This window comes from Pelophylax lessonae, assembly GCF_965119305.1.
Source record: "Pelophylax lessonae genome assembly, chromosome: 3".
In the NCBI taxonomy this organism is placed as follows: Eukaryota; Metazoa; Chordata; class Amphibia; order Anura; family Ranidae; genus Pelophylax; species Pelophylax lessonae.
The window spans coordinates 551,071,043-551,087,073 of NC_138770.1; the positions used below are offsets into that span (position 1 = coordinate 551,071,043).

At 41.9% G+C, this 16,031-nt stretch overlaps 1 protein-coding gene across 2 annotated transcripts in view; it reads right to left on the reverse strand.

The window, feature by feature from the left end:
- CNST (consortin, connexin sorting protein) overlaps nt 1-16,031 on the reverse strand; it is a 209,602-nt gene that overhangs the window by 154,185 nt on the left and 39,386 nt on the right. For both annotated transcript variants that reach the window (XM_082249748.1, XM_082249747.1), the window contains exon 2: nt 6,374-6,810. In XM_082249748.1, the coding sequence (XP_082105874.1) occupies nt 6,374-6,776 (403 nt within the window). In that variant the 5' untranslated portion in view covers nt 6,777-6,810. The remainder of the gene's footprint in view (nt 1-6,373; nt 6,811-16,031) is intronic.

Genomic DNA, 16,031 nt, shown 5'->3' on the forward strand with positions numbered 1-16,031 from the left:
TTGGAGTCCACCTATGGTAAATTCAGTTGATTGGACATGATTTGAAAAACGCACACACCTGTCTATATAAGGTCCCACAGTGCAGGTCAGAGCATGAACCAAGCCATGAAGTCCAAGGAATTGTCTGTAGACCTCCGAGACAGGATTGTATAGAGGCACCTATCTGGGGAAGGGTACAGAAAAAGGTCTGTAGCATTGAAGGTCCCAATAAGCACAGTGGCCTCCATCATCTGTAAATGGAAGAAGTTTGGAACCCCCAGGACTCTTCCTAGAGCAGGCTCTCTGGCCAAACTGACGATCAGGGGAGAAGGGCTTTAGTCAGGGAGGTGACCATCTCTGCAGCACTCCACCAATCAGACCTGTATGGTACAGTGGCCAGGCGAAGCCACTCCTCAGTAAAAGGCACATGACAGCCCACCTGGAGTTTGGCAAAAAGGCACCGGAAGGACTCTCAGACCATGAGAAAAAAAATTCTCTGGTTCGATAAAACAAAGATTGAACTCTCAGGCCTGAATGGCAAGCATCCTGCCTGGAGGAAACTAGGCACCGCTCATCACCTGGCCCATACTATCCCTACAGTGAAGAATGGTGGTGGCAGCATCATGCTGTGGGGATGTTTTTCAGTGGCAGGAACTGGGAGACTAGTCAGGATCGAGGGAAAGATGAATGCAGCAATGTAAAAAGACATCCTTGATGAAAACCTGCTCTAGAGCGCTCAGGACCTCAGACTGGGGCGAAGGTTCATCTTCCAACAAGACAAAGACCCTAAGCAAACTGCCAAGACAACAAAGGAGTGGCTACGGGACAACTGACTGTCCTCGAGTGGCTCAGCCAGAGCCCAGACTTGAACGTGGTTGAACATCTCTGGAGAGATCGCAAAATTGCTGTGCACCGATGCTCCCCATGCAACCTGATGGAGCTCGAGAGGTCCTGCAAAGAAGAATGGGAGAAACTGCCCAGAAATCGTTGTTCCAAGCTTGTAGCATCATACTCAAAAAGACTTGAGGCTGTAATTGGTGCCAAAGGTCCTTCCACAAAAGTGTTGAGCAAAGCCTGTGAATACATATGTACATGTGATTTTTTTTTTTTTCATTTTTTATTTTTAATAAATTTGGAAAGATTTTAAACAAACTTCTTTCACGTTGTCATTATGGGATATTGTTTGTAGAATTTTGAGGAAAATAATGAATCTAATCCATTTTGGAATAAGGCTGTAACATAGCAAAATGTGAAAAAAAGTGAAGCACTGTGAATAATTTTAGGACACACTGTATGCTGCATACCTGAAAAAAGTACTAACTGCAAAAACTTAATGAACCACTATACTAGGCAGCACATAAATAATCTTTTTGGGGCAAGACAAAAAAAAAAAAAAAACAATATTACAACCATGCTAATGCAAATTACATTTTTAAATAAAATCTTTGAGTTTACGTTACATACTCTATTTTAGACCTATTAACATCATCAATAGGTCTCTGTGCTTCTCTATGAAATGAAGGTGCATAATTGCTGGGTGGGAGCAGGCAACAGGGTGTTTTTCATAGCTTTCTAAACATATCAAAGCACCCTACTGCAATACTCCTCTCAAGAACCCTCAGCCCTGATGCATGCAGTAGCTTGGCTCTTGGGAGAAGTTCTGCAAGTGTCAAAATGCCTTGATGTGTGGACGCCAGTGCATTCCTTGGAAGAGAAGCCTGTTAAAACTATGCAAGGCTGAAGGTAGGGCTGGAGTTCAGCTTCAAGGACAAGTGAGGATTTCCATCATTTATGGGCTGACGTTTGTATACGTGTGTGCAGCAGATTGCCCATTTAGAAACAAAGAAGTTAAAAATCTGTGTCAGGGTAATAAAAAATAAATAAAAATGGGAAAAACATTTTGTACATCTTTAAAATAAAATAAATGTGCATGTGCAATTCCCTTGTTTTATCCCTTAAGACCGCATTCACACTGCAGCGGCACGACTTCTGCACGACTTCGGGGGCGACCTGTGAAGTCCCGTGCACCGCGACTTTGGCACGACTTGCACGGTACCTCATATAATGAATGTCTATGCAAGTCGCCCCGAAGTAGTACAGGACCCTTTTTCTAAGTCGGAGCGACTTGTGTCGCTCCTATTCGAATGGGTCCTGTAGCACTGCATGGACCGTGACGGACCACAACTTGTCAGGCTGACAAGTCGCGGTAGTGTGAATGGACACCTTCAGGTAATCTGATAATGGCAAAGCTTTTCTGGACATGCCCCCTGTGCACCCCCCTTTAACCCTTCCCCATTCTCAGTTTTTTAACAAGCAATGCAGAGTAGCACAGGAACAGGGGGGATGATGGCCTGTATCCTGTACTCATACATTACAGAACACAGGTTGGTTATTCATAGACCTTGAGCTGTCCCCTAAGCAATGAATGAGAAGGATGGCAATGAATGAGAAGGATGGCAATGAATGAGAAGGATAAGCAGCAAAGCAAACAACTGTTCCAATAAGCCCAAGAGTCAAACAGACCCATCTCAGAGTGTTGGTGCAAGAAACTGCATCCACAGAAGCTTGGACATCCAAATGGAATAACTTGGAGAAGGTATGAATAGAAGACCAGGTCAACCTCTCTTACATGTCCATAGAGTTGGTCCCCAACCAGGGTCCAGATTTCCCCCATCAAGGTGGATTAAGGTATACTAAGGTTGCACTAATCTGGATGCATCACTTCTATTGCTGAATTGGAACACATTGAGGAGCCGATTTAGGAATCAGTAGTAAAATAATACTAAATAATATTAAAACAAATTATTTTATTGTAGCAATACTCATCACCTTAGGACACTAGCAAAAACCCTAGCATTCACAGAATGGGGCAGGGTTTTAGGGGTACTTCCAGTGGGGTGTGTCCAGAAAAAGCTTTGCCCAATCACCTGAAGGTGCCAGCCTATAACTCAGTTTATGAATATCCAGCCTGTGCTCTGTAGTGTACAATTAAGATAATAAATCCGTTGTATCAGAAATTCAGTGTGCTCCTAAAATTTCAAGTAGTGTTGGCAGCCCTGCCTGCTGGCTACAGACCTTCACCTATCCCCTTTTTTTTACATCTATACACAAATGTTTTGCATTTCATTTCTATTTTAAACTGAATTGGTTCTTTTACAAAGTGATAGTTTACAATCACTGTAACATTGTTCTTATTGGCAGCATCTCCAGTTAACTTTTGCAACAGATTCACAAAAACGATTATAAGAAAATAATTTGGGGAAAAAAAAAAAAAAAAAACTGAAAAAAAGATTTTGGGTTCACATACACTTTAAATCTGTCTCGCATTTATAGCGGAAATGTGCTTTCAGACCATTTACTCCAGTGCTTTATGCTGGCATATATAGTAATGGCCACCATGGGGCTGGGAAGTCAAAGCAATGGGGACACTTTTCTGGTGTTATGGCAATACTACACCAAATTCAAGAAAGCCATGCATCAGCTTTCTTGCCATTTCCGTCATGTAAAACAAATGCAAGCATTTTTTTTGTGCTATGGCTTCAACAAATTCTTTAAGAAAGAACACCATATCAGGAATATAAAAAAGAAGTGGAGGTAAAGAAGTCGTCCTTCATATTGGGGTAATTTGAAGTATTTTGTCGAGGTCGTTTTTCAACAGATTCTTACATACCACCTTATTGACAATTACATTAATCTTTTCCAAGTTGTACCATTTGTGGCACAGACAGGAGACAAATTTCTAATGAGTATCCATGACCATCTTTATCAATTCCAGGGCATGTGTCCAATCGTCCTTATGCATATTTTTTTAGTACACAGAAAGCGAGGGGTTGTATCTGACCAGATTGGTAATGGGTATACTGGGAAATTAAGTAAAAATCTTGCATCTGACTGCAGCAGGAAATTGGATACAAATTTTTCTCCATACAAACTGCAAATAAGAGGTCTTTTAGGCCCCGTTCACACTGGGGCGACGCTACTTTGCCGGGCGACCTCATAGGTCGCGGCGCGCTGCTCGCACCGCGACCTCGGAGCAGTCAGGATGGACTTCATAACATTGAAGTCTATGCAGGTCGCTCCGGGTCGCCCCAAAGAAGCTCCGGACCCTTTTTCTAAGTCAGCGCGACTTGTGTCGCTCCTATTAGAACGGGTCCGCAGCTTCTCTATGGAAGGCGACCTACAGCGACCTGTCAGGCGACCAGGTCGCCTGACAGGTCGCCCCAGTGTGAACGGGGGCTAAAGCTCCATATACTGTATATTTTTTTTTGGGTCTTCAGTGGCTTTAGGGCGAAGTCCACCTTTTGCAAATAAGAAAATAAATAGATGCACATATACTTACGGTAAAACAAATGGGCATTTATTCGTTTTTGCAAATAAGCTTGCAAAGCACGCAACCGCGATCAGGAGGGGGATGGAGGGGTTCACTTGGCATCATGTTACACCATAATAATGGGTGCAACATGGTCCAAAAGATAAAAAAATTAGCTTTCAATATGCCTATGAAAGTCAGCATTTATACATATAGATTATAGTTATAGCGTTCCTGGTAGAAATCCCTAAAATTTGCAAAAAACTCTCACACATATGATTATATACAATAGGTTATATTAGGCTACAGAAAAATTAGATTTTCAAGTACAACTAAAGGCTCTTGTATGCCAGTCCAAACAAGCATCTAATCTAGTTACTGTGTGATGCACAAGCCTTGCAAAATCTAATTTAAAAAAAAAATCTATTGCCTTCCCTAACAAAGTCAGATCCTCTATTTGCTTCTCACACGTTCTCCCTCCCAGACACTATAGCACACAGTGAGATGTTTCAGTAACAGTGGCGGTGCAGTAAATTCAGAAAGCAGTGGACAGGACTAGGTGTGGCCAGGCGCTGGCTGACAACTAGACTAGAGGCCTGTGTGAATCAATAGTGACAATGCCCATAGCCACTCTCATATAGGCACAACCTATATGAGAGTGAAATTCAGGAGGAGTGCAGCATGTCTGGCAAGCTATCACTAGACACTGCATTAGGTGAAACACAATGACAGAATTTTAGGGATACTGCAGGGGGGCCAAGGGAAAACTGGAATTGTAGGCGTACATCTATGCATGTATGGTCGATACGTGTCTGAAGCCTATTTTCAAGTGCGATTTGCATGCACATTTTTTATGCGCTTTAATGCATTTTGTGGTTTTTAGAGGTGTCCGTTGTCATGCAGGAAAATGCACCAAAAAACGCATGTACATGCATTTTTCATGCATTTTGGATGCAATTCCATTGGAGTTGTTGAAGCCAAAAACACAGAGTACTGCGTGTAAAAAAAAAAAAAAAAAGTTCCTTTTCCAAAAACACACCGGTGGACACTGCCTATTTGTGAACCTAACCTTATAATGAAAGCGCTAATAAACCCAACCCAAAAGCAAAAAAAAAAAAAAAAAAAGGTATTATATGGCAGCTTACCATTTCTTAGATGTGATGGCTGCATTAACTTTCTTTTTTAGGCTTTGTTCTTTATTTTTATCTGGTGATCCAGCCAGCAAGTCTGTTGTCTTTCAAAAGAACATGCTGTCCAGCAGTATGCATCAGTTACAAAGATGAGACGAACCATTTAACACTGGCAGGGGTGCATACAATTGTCAGCTTAAGGCCCCTTTCACAGATACGGTCCGTTTTTCATCCATCCGTTGACGGATAAAAAAAGGACATCAATGCATCTCTATGTAAAAATGATCATCCGTTAACATCCGTTTTCATCCGCTTCCGTCAATGTCCGTTTTTTTGGAACGGATGAATGCCCTATTTTTCATTCGTCAAAAAAACGGATGGGACGAAAAACGGATGAAAATGGACAAACGGTTGGTTTTCCATCCGTTTTTGCATTGGCAGTGGATGTAAAAAAAAAAAAACAGATGAAAAACTGATACATTTTGACGCCACTGAACTGATGAACTGAACGGACCGTATGTGTGAAAGGGGCCTTAATCTAAAACCTTAATCACAAAAAAAAAAAAATAATCTTGCTGTAACTACTTATAAAAGAATTAGCTGGAGTTTGGCTTCAATTTGTTAGTTTATTTCAATCTGCTTGCACATCTACCCTCCCTTTTCTCCCAGGTTGACAATGCTGCTGTCCAAAGGTGCCCCCACGCACCTTCATCTACAGTGGGGGCACTCAAATACAGGATTTGTGTTACTGGACAGATCACTAACTGAAAAAGGAAAAAAAAAGCCTAAAAATGGTAAACGAATGCATCCACCACATCTAATAACTGGTAAGCTGCTATATTTTACACTTTTAGCTTTGGGTTTAATACAGCTTTAAGTGCTACAGCTCATAATTGTTTTGTGTATACGTAGTTCTACTATACGAAACAAGAATTAATTATGCATTATTAAATACCTGTAGATTTTCCATTACTGCTTTTCTTGTATTTGTTACTGCGCCTCCCAGACACACGTTTGCCTTTAGTAGTGGCATTCTCCTTTGTGGAAAGGGGAGCAGAGGCCAAGCTGTCCATTACTGTGCGATCATAATCTTCACATCCCTTCTTACAACTAAGCTGACCACACATCACGTTGCAGCTTTCATTATTATTGATACTATCTTGGACATCCTTATTATCTTCAAGCTCAATATCTTCGTTTCCCGTCAAAGACTGCTCGTTATCACCATTTAATTTGTTCTCATTAACATCAGAAGTCATTTGTAAAGAAATCTTCTTTGTGTCCGCTTGGCTGCAAAGCTCCGTTCCATCCTCCGGGTTGGTCTTCAAGTCTGTAAGTGGTTTCTCTTCTGTATTCATTATGGTGACACATAAACCATCTCAGACACAAATTCTGAAAGAAAATAAAAGAAAGTGAATGTATCTCATTATATGCATCAACAGCATCAATAGCTAGGACATTGATGTGACTTAGGAAAGGTTAAGAGAAATACAGACAACAGAAAACTAAGACAACAGTGGTTTTATACTTGTTAAACTAAAAGTATCACTAAACCCACAAAAAAACGATCAATTAATGGAGTATTACATGCGTTTCATACTCCCTCAGTCACTACGAGATTTGGTTTTCTGTATTCTGCAAAAACCTAGTTGACCCTGCTGTTCTCTAGCTTCACCTTTTGTACATGTCTCCAATTCAGAAAGGGATTTTGCAGAGCAGTGTTGGCAGCTCTGCACATGCTCAGTTTTCAGTGAGTTTCTACGCTGAGCATTTCCTCATCATCACATCTGAGAAGCCCATGTCACTATAGTTACACATGTGGGCGTATACACACTGGTAAATGACAGCTCACTCCCTCCCTAACCAGCTAAATACAATGGGGCGCGATTTCACATGTAGATTGATGGAAGCTTCACCTTCCTGTTATTCTAAGTCAAAGGCTGGAGGGGCGTGACACCGCCTGTGACTGGCATAAATCTACCCACACCATGTTATTGCCAAAAAAATATATACATATTTGTGGATCAATTTAAAGCAGTTTATTTATATTAATTATTTTACTCTGTATTCTGTATTTTTTTTTTTAACATGTTACCATCAGATGACTAGAAGCTCCTCCTGCTTATGTTTCCCTGCAGACATGCTGGGAAAGAGCTGGGTCATGTGACAGCTGTATATCGATTGGGAAAAGGGTACTTAGTTTTTTTTTTTTATTAAAATAATTACAGTACTATCATCCACACACAGAAATAGAAGGGGCAATGTAAACTGAACAGCATGTGTTTCGTACCTGTCCAAAGTCAGTAAACTATCCAAAAAAACTAACTAAAGTTGACAGTGTTAAACTATATAGGTACAAATTTCTAGGAGGGAATAAAATAAATTGTAAGAAGAGCAGTAGTTTTAAATTTCTAAAGAACATTTTTGACACCTACCTCAAACTATCTTCTTCTAACTACATAGAAGCTTAACCACTTCTTTACCGCTGGACGTCATATGACGCCCTGGGCTTCAGATAATTTTTTTAAGCCGGCTATACCCTTCACCATAAAAACAATCATAGCAGCTGTTCAGCCACTTGATTGTTCTTACAGGCAGCGGGAGGGGACATCGCCCAACCCCCCCCCCCGCTGCCCTCCGGTGCTTCTACTGGCTCGCCCGTGCGATCAGCGAGCCAGAGAAGGAATCCGCCGGCGGCGGTACACCAAAGAGACTGCCGATCCCCAGGCAATCTCTAGGAGTCTCGGAGGCCTGGGCACGACGTGATGACGTCCCCCCCGTTCTGGCAGTTATCAATACTGCCCTGATCCCTGATGAGCTATCTTGCTGGACTTACCCCTCGTTCATATTGACTGAGGTTTCGAAATCGTGGGACTTCATCTAAAACTGTGCACTTTCAAAGCCGCATGTTAGTGTGATTTTAAGTGCGACTTGGAAGACATCTGTGCAGCTTCATGCACACATGTCTATGTAAGTCGCACCTGAAATCCCAAAGTCGGCGTCGCACCCATTTTGAACAGTGAGATTGCCGGCAATAGGGTGCGACTTGTCTTGCGATTTGACCTGTCAAATCGCATGCCAGGTCGCTCCAATGTGAACGAGAGCTTAGTGTCAAAGGCTTCATTAATTACCACTAGTAACATTTATCTGTAGTTTTTAGAGGCGCATAGAAGTATGTTAGAGGAAGAGGTTTTTTTTTTGGTTTTTTTATTTCAGAGTATATTCTTTTTGAGGCATTTACATAAGTTAACACAACTCTACTTTATTAGTTTGCACACATTTACATAAAAGGTCAGTTAACGTAGGTTTCCTAAAAAATAAACAAATGGAAAATAAATGTATATTGCTAAAGCGGACCGTACATGAACACACTATACTCACTGTCACCTATCAGCCAAATATACAGTTGTTTTTTTAGAGAGGCTTTTAGAGGCCATTCACACCAGAACCCTCTTTCTGTGCATGCTTCCCACACCACCCCCATAACGCACTGCCCTTGGGATCTGCGAGGGTGTCAATGCAATGCTAATGTGGATGGAATGGAATGGCACCAAACCTCCTCTTCCTGGGTCCCCTGCCAGCTCCTGCGCTCCCCCCTCCCATTTTGAGTGCCCCCTAAAAAGCTTTTTTTTTTTTTTTTTCTTTTTGCACTTATCGAACTAATAGAACAAAGGAAATGGAATTGTATTGTTAGGATTTACATAAAACAAAATAACTAACATGTAACAAGTATGCAGCCAGTGAACGGAGACTGCTGAATGAATATATGTTTAGGTCAGACACTAGCTAGGCAGTGAAGTATGACAAGGACAAATAAAACCACATATAAGCTGTACCTATGAAAATGTCATGAAATGCCATGATTAATTCATAGGCTCACCATTAATGATTCAGCAAGTCAGCACTGCCCGGAATCTCCGTACAATTACCTTCTCTCCTTCACACAACAGCTTTCCTTGTCTAGAAGTTCCCACTTGAAATTTTCAAGCAAGAGTTTCCTCTACTATTGGATAAAGGATGGGAATAGAGTACTGCCCAGTGCCCACAAACACTTAGTACAGCTCAGCATAATTTAGATGTGATAAAGAGATAGTTGGTGCCACAAATTCTGTCCTGTGGCACCAATCAAAATAAACTATCGGGACGCCTGCCTTTACATGCACATGATCTTTAACCACTTTAAGACCCGAAGGATTTGCCCCCTTAATGACTAGGCCCTATTTTGCGATTCGGCACTGCGTTACTTTAAAGGACAATTGCGCGGTCGTGCGACACTGTACCCAAATAAAATTGACATCCTTTTTTTCCCACAAATAGAGCTTTCTTTTGGTGGTATGCGATCACATACGTGATTTTTATTTTTTGCGCTATAAACAAAAAAATAGCATTCATTTCGAAAAAAAGAAAAAAAAAAAAAACAATAATTTTTCACATTCTGCTATATGACATTCTCAAAAAAAAATTTAAAAATCTATTTTTTTTAACATTTAAGGCCAATTTGTTTTCTGCTACATATTTTTGGTAAAAAAAATGTAATAAATAAAATAAAATCGCAATAAGCGTATTTTGATTGGATTGCGCAGAAGTGATCGTGTCTACTAACTACGGGAAGGATTTAGGTATTTTTTATGTTTTTTTTTTTTTTTTTTTACTAGTAATGGCGGCGATCTGCGATTTTTTGCGGGACTGCGACATTGCGGCGGATAGATCGGACCCCTAAGTGACATTTATGACACTTTTGGGGGTACCGGTGACATTACTACAGTAATAAGTGCACTGTTACTGTAATAATGACACTGGCAGGGAAGGGGTTAACAGTATAGGTGATAAAGGGGTTAAATGTGACCCTAGGGGAGTGATTCTAACTGGGGGGGCGTGGCTTCTGAAATGACCACAGAGACATGTGATCCCATATAGAAGGATCACATGGGCTATATGGTCACTGCAGGGAGAAGCACTGTCGCCTGTGTTTACAACAGCCAACCGTCCTTTTCTCTCAGCGGGGAGCGATCGCGGTGTCAGACGGCAATCAAAGCCGCCTGACCCATGCATCGGCTTCCCCACTGCACCGCCAGCGCGTGCTCGCCCCCTAGCTTCCCGCACACGACCGACGTAGAATTACATTGGTTTGCGCAGGAGAGCCACCCGCAGTATAAAGGTGGCGGGTGGTTGGGAAGTGGCTAATGGCACCCCAGTCTTAGTCCGTAGGCTTCACTATTGAGTTTGCCCACCCTTTGCAGCTATAACAGCTTCAACTCTTCCGGAAAGGCTGTCTACAAGGTTTAGGAGTGGGTCTATGGGAATGTTTGACCATTTTTCCAGAAGCGCATTTGTGAGGTCAGGCACTGATGTTGGACGAGAAGGCCTTGCACGCAGTCTCTGCTCTAATTCATCACAAAGGTGTTCTACCGGGTTAAGCTTAGGACTTTGTGCAGGCCAGTCAAGTTCCTCCACCCCAAACTCGCTCTTGTCAATATGGACCTTGCTTTGTGCACTTGGGGATGGCCCCTTCCTATTCCCACAAAGTTGGGAGCATGAAATTGTCCAAAATGTCTTGGTATGCTGATGCCTTGAAAGTTCCCTTCACTGGAACTAAGGGGCCAAGCCCAACCCCTGAAAAGCAAAATAATCAAATGATTCGGAGCAGTGCACAAAGCAAGGTGAGATGAGGCTGAAGTTAGGCTTTAAGCCATTTAGGTTTTCATTAAACTCTAATAAATGGTTTTTACCACAGAAGTACCGTCTTTGTTGATATTAGCTTCCTATTATACTCTGTTCAGCAGCATGCAGAATGGGTGAGAAAGCAGCCAAACAAAACTGATTTGCGGAGTACTGTCAGTTTACCAAAGGAAACGTGCTTGCAGGTTAAAAAAAAAAAAAGGAAAAAGCACAAGAACCATCAAATTATTCCGCTCCTTTTCTATGCAAGGGCTGGATGAAGGGCTAGGACTTGACTGCTTTGTGTAGGATCGAAAGATTTAACAGAATTACAAATCTTTTTACAATACATATAGGAGGCAAGAGAGATGGGATTTTTAGGCTGCATTCACACTTGAGCGTAGCGTTTTACTGCGTTTTTACCGTGATTTTACCGTGATTTTACTGCGATTTTTACCGCGATTTTCAGGTGTTTTTTTAGGCGTTTTTTGGAGGCAGGCATTGACATCTAATCAAAAACGCTGGTAATCAGCCCAAAAAGAAGCTCATGTACTTTTTTCAGCTACAGGCGTTTTGCAAAACGCTCAGATGTGAACAGGGGCCATTTAAATGAATGGGGTTTTACTTGTTGGGCGTTTTGGAACGTTTTTTTTAGTGTTTTTGGAGCTGAAAAACACTCAAAAATGCCCGGGTGTGAATGGAGCCTTACAGGCAAAAAAAAGGACTTCAAAATTTAAAAGAATAAGAAAATTTTATTGAAAACATCCCTGAAACTATCCTCCTAATACACTGACGGTAATTCTTAGAGGGCTTTTTCTAGCCAGAAAGCTTGGTGCGAGGAAGTGGCTTTCTCCTTCTCCCCCCAGTCATTCTGAGTGGGTTGGGGAGGTGAATACGACATTACTTCGTGAACATCTCACATACATACATAGAGGCAGTTCTAGAAAATTTGAACGTACTTGGGAGCATTGGCTAGCTGTTCTGGGGCTAGCCCCAGCACAGCTGGCCGCTATTAGAAATTTGGAAGGCATGTCCTCCTTAAGGCTGGCCATACACTATACAATTTTCTTGTTCAACTTTCCTTTAGATTTACCAAAACCATGTAATATAGGGTCAAACCTAAACACTTTCAATTTGTATGCAATCAGGCAGGCCCTTGCACTACATAGTTAAAGGTAAATCTAAAGGAAATTGAATAAGAAAATTGTATAGTGTATGGCCAGCCTAAGTCTAGAAAACTACTGATTTTTGTAGGCCCTAAAAGGAAGACCAATGTGATATGTTAGGAGAAAACTATATTGATCCTGAGAATACCGGTCTTGGCAGAGAGAGAGGTGAAATAGATGGTTAACCACTTAAGCCCCGGAAGATTTTACCCCCTTCCTGACCAGGGCCTATTTTGCAATTTGGCACTGCGTGACTTTAACGGAAAATTGCGCGGTCATGCGACGATGTACCTAAACGAAATTGATGTCCTTTTTTTCCCACAAACAGAGCTTTCTTTTGGTGGTATTTGATCACCTGTGCGATTTTTTGATCATGTGCTATAAACAAAAAAAAAAGCAATTTTGCAAACATAATATTTTTCACATTTTTTATATGAAATTTCCAAAAAAAAAAAAAAAGTAAAAATCTAAATTTTTTAACATTTTCGGCCAATTTGTTTTATGCTACATATGTTTGGTAAAAAAAAAAAAGTTGCGCAAAAGTTATCGCGTTTACTAAAAGTTATCGCGTTTACTAACAAAAGGGAAAGATTTTTGTCTTTTTTTTTTTTAAACGAGTAATGGCAGCGATCTGCGATTTTTTTTGCGGGACTGCGACATTGCGGCGGACAGATCGGACCCTTGACTGACATTTTTGACACTTTTGGGGTTACCAGTGACATTACTGCAGTAATCAGTGCTATACATGTGCACTGTTACTGTAAAAATGACACTGGCAGTGAAGGGGTTAACTGTATTGGAGAGGGAGGGGTTAAGTGTGTCCTAGGGGCGTGCTTCTAACTGTGATTGGACATGGCTACTGGTGTAAGAACAGAGATCAACGGTCCTACATAGTAGAACCATCTGATCTCCATTCTTACACAGGGAAGAATGACAGGCGGCTTTGTTTACATCAGCCGCCTGCCTTTCTTCCGGTGTCACGGACGATCGGGTCCGCCGGGCACACGCGCGGGGGGAATCCGTGACCGAGCGGGAGCACGCCTCCGGCGGCGCGCGCTCGCTCCCTAGAAGCCTCACAGGCTAGCGACGTAGTACTACGTCGCTTTGCCTGTGAGGGGCTGACCGCCGCAGTAAATAGTCGTGCGGCGGTCGGCAAGATGTTAATGTAGAGGCAAAAAGAGAGCGTTTTTTTTTTTGGGTGGTTGTGTTAAGAAAGTAGTTAGTTAGGGATCACAATAAAAAAATAGTTATATACTAGAGTATGTGCTTGTGCCGAGATGAAGGTATTTTTGTATAGAGATAAATGATGATCACATATATATGTATTGATGGATGTACATAGATCTGTTGTTATACTGGTCTATATATACATATATATATATAGACCGGGGAGTGGAGGGAGCAGTGCTGCAGCTGGGACAGCAGTGAGAGGAGTCAAATGAGTGTTTAGGGATAGGAGGAACCAGATAATGAGTTTTTTTTTTTACCTTAAAGCGGGGACTGCATTAAGCTAAAAAACAGTTTGACGTTAAAGGCTAAGTTCACCTTTTAGGGAAAAAAAATTAAAAGCACACAATTCTGCATTAAATGTATTTATAATTTTTGCCTGCAGGAGCAGTGGAAAGCATTGAATCCACAATCAGTAGATCACGAGTGCAGTGCCAGGCTCCTGCAGATTCTTGATATAACTGTCTGCCTGTAACTACTGTATGAGCAGACAGTTACCAAAAAGCAGGAAGATCAATGACTTACGAGTGCACTCCATCAGCATCCTCACAGTTCATTAAGAACTACAAGCCATCAGCCGCAATGGCCGATGGTAGTTGTAGTTCACTCAAGGAACTCTGTGAATGAATAATGCGGCTGAGTTGGTGGAGCCCCACACAGCTGCGCTGTTTCTGTTTTTAAATTGTGACAGCGGGTGCAGGAAAAGAAACCCCACCCACTGTCACAGGGGGAGATCTGCTGAAGCATGTTCCACCCTAAATATGGGCGTTATGTGTCGCATGCTCCCAAAAGGTGAACTTATCCTTTAAAACCACTTCAGACTAACAGTAGACAATCAATCAGTTAAAAGTAGAGTTCAGCCTTAAATAGGCTCCAGTTCTAGATTTTAGTTCTAAATGCTCTGCAATTCTTATCATTTAGTGCAGGAGTTCCCAAACTGTGGGTCGGGACCCACTGGTGGGTCGCGAGCTGCATTTGAGTGGGTCACACTGAGCTGGAAATCACTGAGAGCGGGCCCGCGCAAATTACAGAGAGCCAGAGCAGTCAAATCACGATGGATTCAGGACCCCGCCCACGCAGGATACTTGCATCAGTAAGTACGTATGTAGGCTATTATGTAGGATATGTTCATGGGGTGCAGAGCCAGCTCCTCGGTCCTGCTGGCAGCAGTGGTGGTGACTAGACTGGCGGCTGGATTCTCTCAGCTATAGCGGGCAGAGACAGCAGCCTCGGTGTCATAGGAGGACCAGGTGGCCCGGCGGTGTCAGGAGTTCATGGCAGCTTTTGAAAGCCCAGTAGAGGATCTGAAGGAGAAGAGCCAGGACACCAAGACCAGCATAGAGCTCCTCATCATGGAGATTCTGAGTGAGGTGTGCTGGGTCCTGAGAAGGGCAAACAGGGGCTTAATCTTCACTGTGGACCTCTGGGAGAGGAAGGAGGGTGAGTGCCATATAGCCTGCTGATTACTGTCCTGGGATGGTTGATTTCTGTCCTCTGCCTGCCTTATACTGTCTATGAGGGTGCTGATTACTTACAACTCTGCTTATATGCCACAGGTTTCTGACCCCTCACTTAGAACATCTGGCAGGTGTATTCAATAATAAATAGAAAAGTAGTAAAATTGATATTTTTTAATTTAACATCCCCCTCCCTTTAAAATATGCATTATTATATTAATATTTGCATTTATATAGCGCCAACAAATTCTGTAGCGCTTTACAATATTCAATTACAAGCAAGTGGGTCCCGAAAAATAACTGTATTCAGAAGTGGGTCTCGGCCCGAAAAAGTTTGGGAAGCCCTGATTTAGTGCATTGCTTCTCAACCTTTTTTTAGTCAAGGCACACTTTTAATTAAAAATCTGCACATTCTGGAATGTAAAAAACAAAACTAATAGTTTTACATATTGCAGCAGCACCTGGGCCACACAACATTAGAGGGAATTTATTCTTCCACCTTTTCACACTGGCACTGGCTAGTATTAGATCATTTATGTTCTCATCTCCTCTTTGCTAACATGACTCCAGTGCTGACAGAGAGGGGCAAACCAGGATGCTGTACAGGTTCCCAATGTCCATCCTTATAGGATGCCAGTGGCTGGTCCATATGGTGCCCAAAGTTATAATGCTGCATAGTAAAACCTGTGGCTTTGAGTAAGAAAAGGGGCTGCCTTGCTGGCAATCTTTAGGAGTTTTCCCAGGGCACCCCTGAAGAACTCAAAAGGCACACCAGGGTTGAAAAGGGCTGATTTAGTAGATTAACTGTACTGGGAAAAAGACCATGTGTTTTCTGTAACTTTTTAACTGTAATTTAGTTGAAACATTGTTCAAGACTTGATTAAACATCAAAGAGTCAGAAGTGAAGCTTCAAATCCATATTAATCATGTTTAATATAGATACATGGATGGGACATTAGCAGGACTGCCTTAAATGGATAAACATGTGGTTATGAATTATTGCATCCAAGTTCTCTGCCAATAACATTAGGCACAGATGGAAAAGTAGACATAAAAATAAACCTTCTATTACAAGAAGTACTATCCTAGCTACAAATAAATAAAA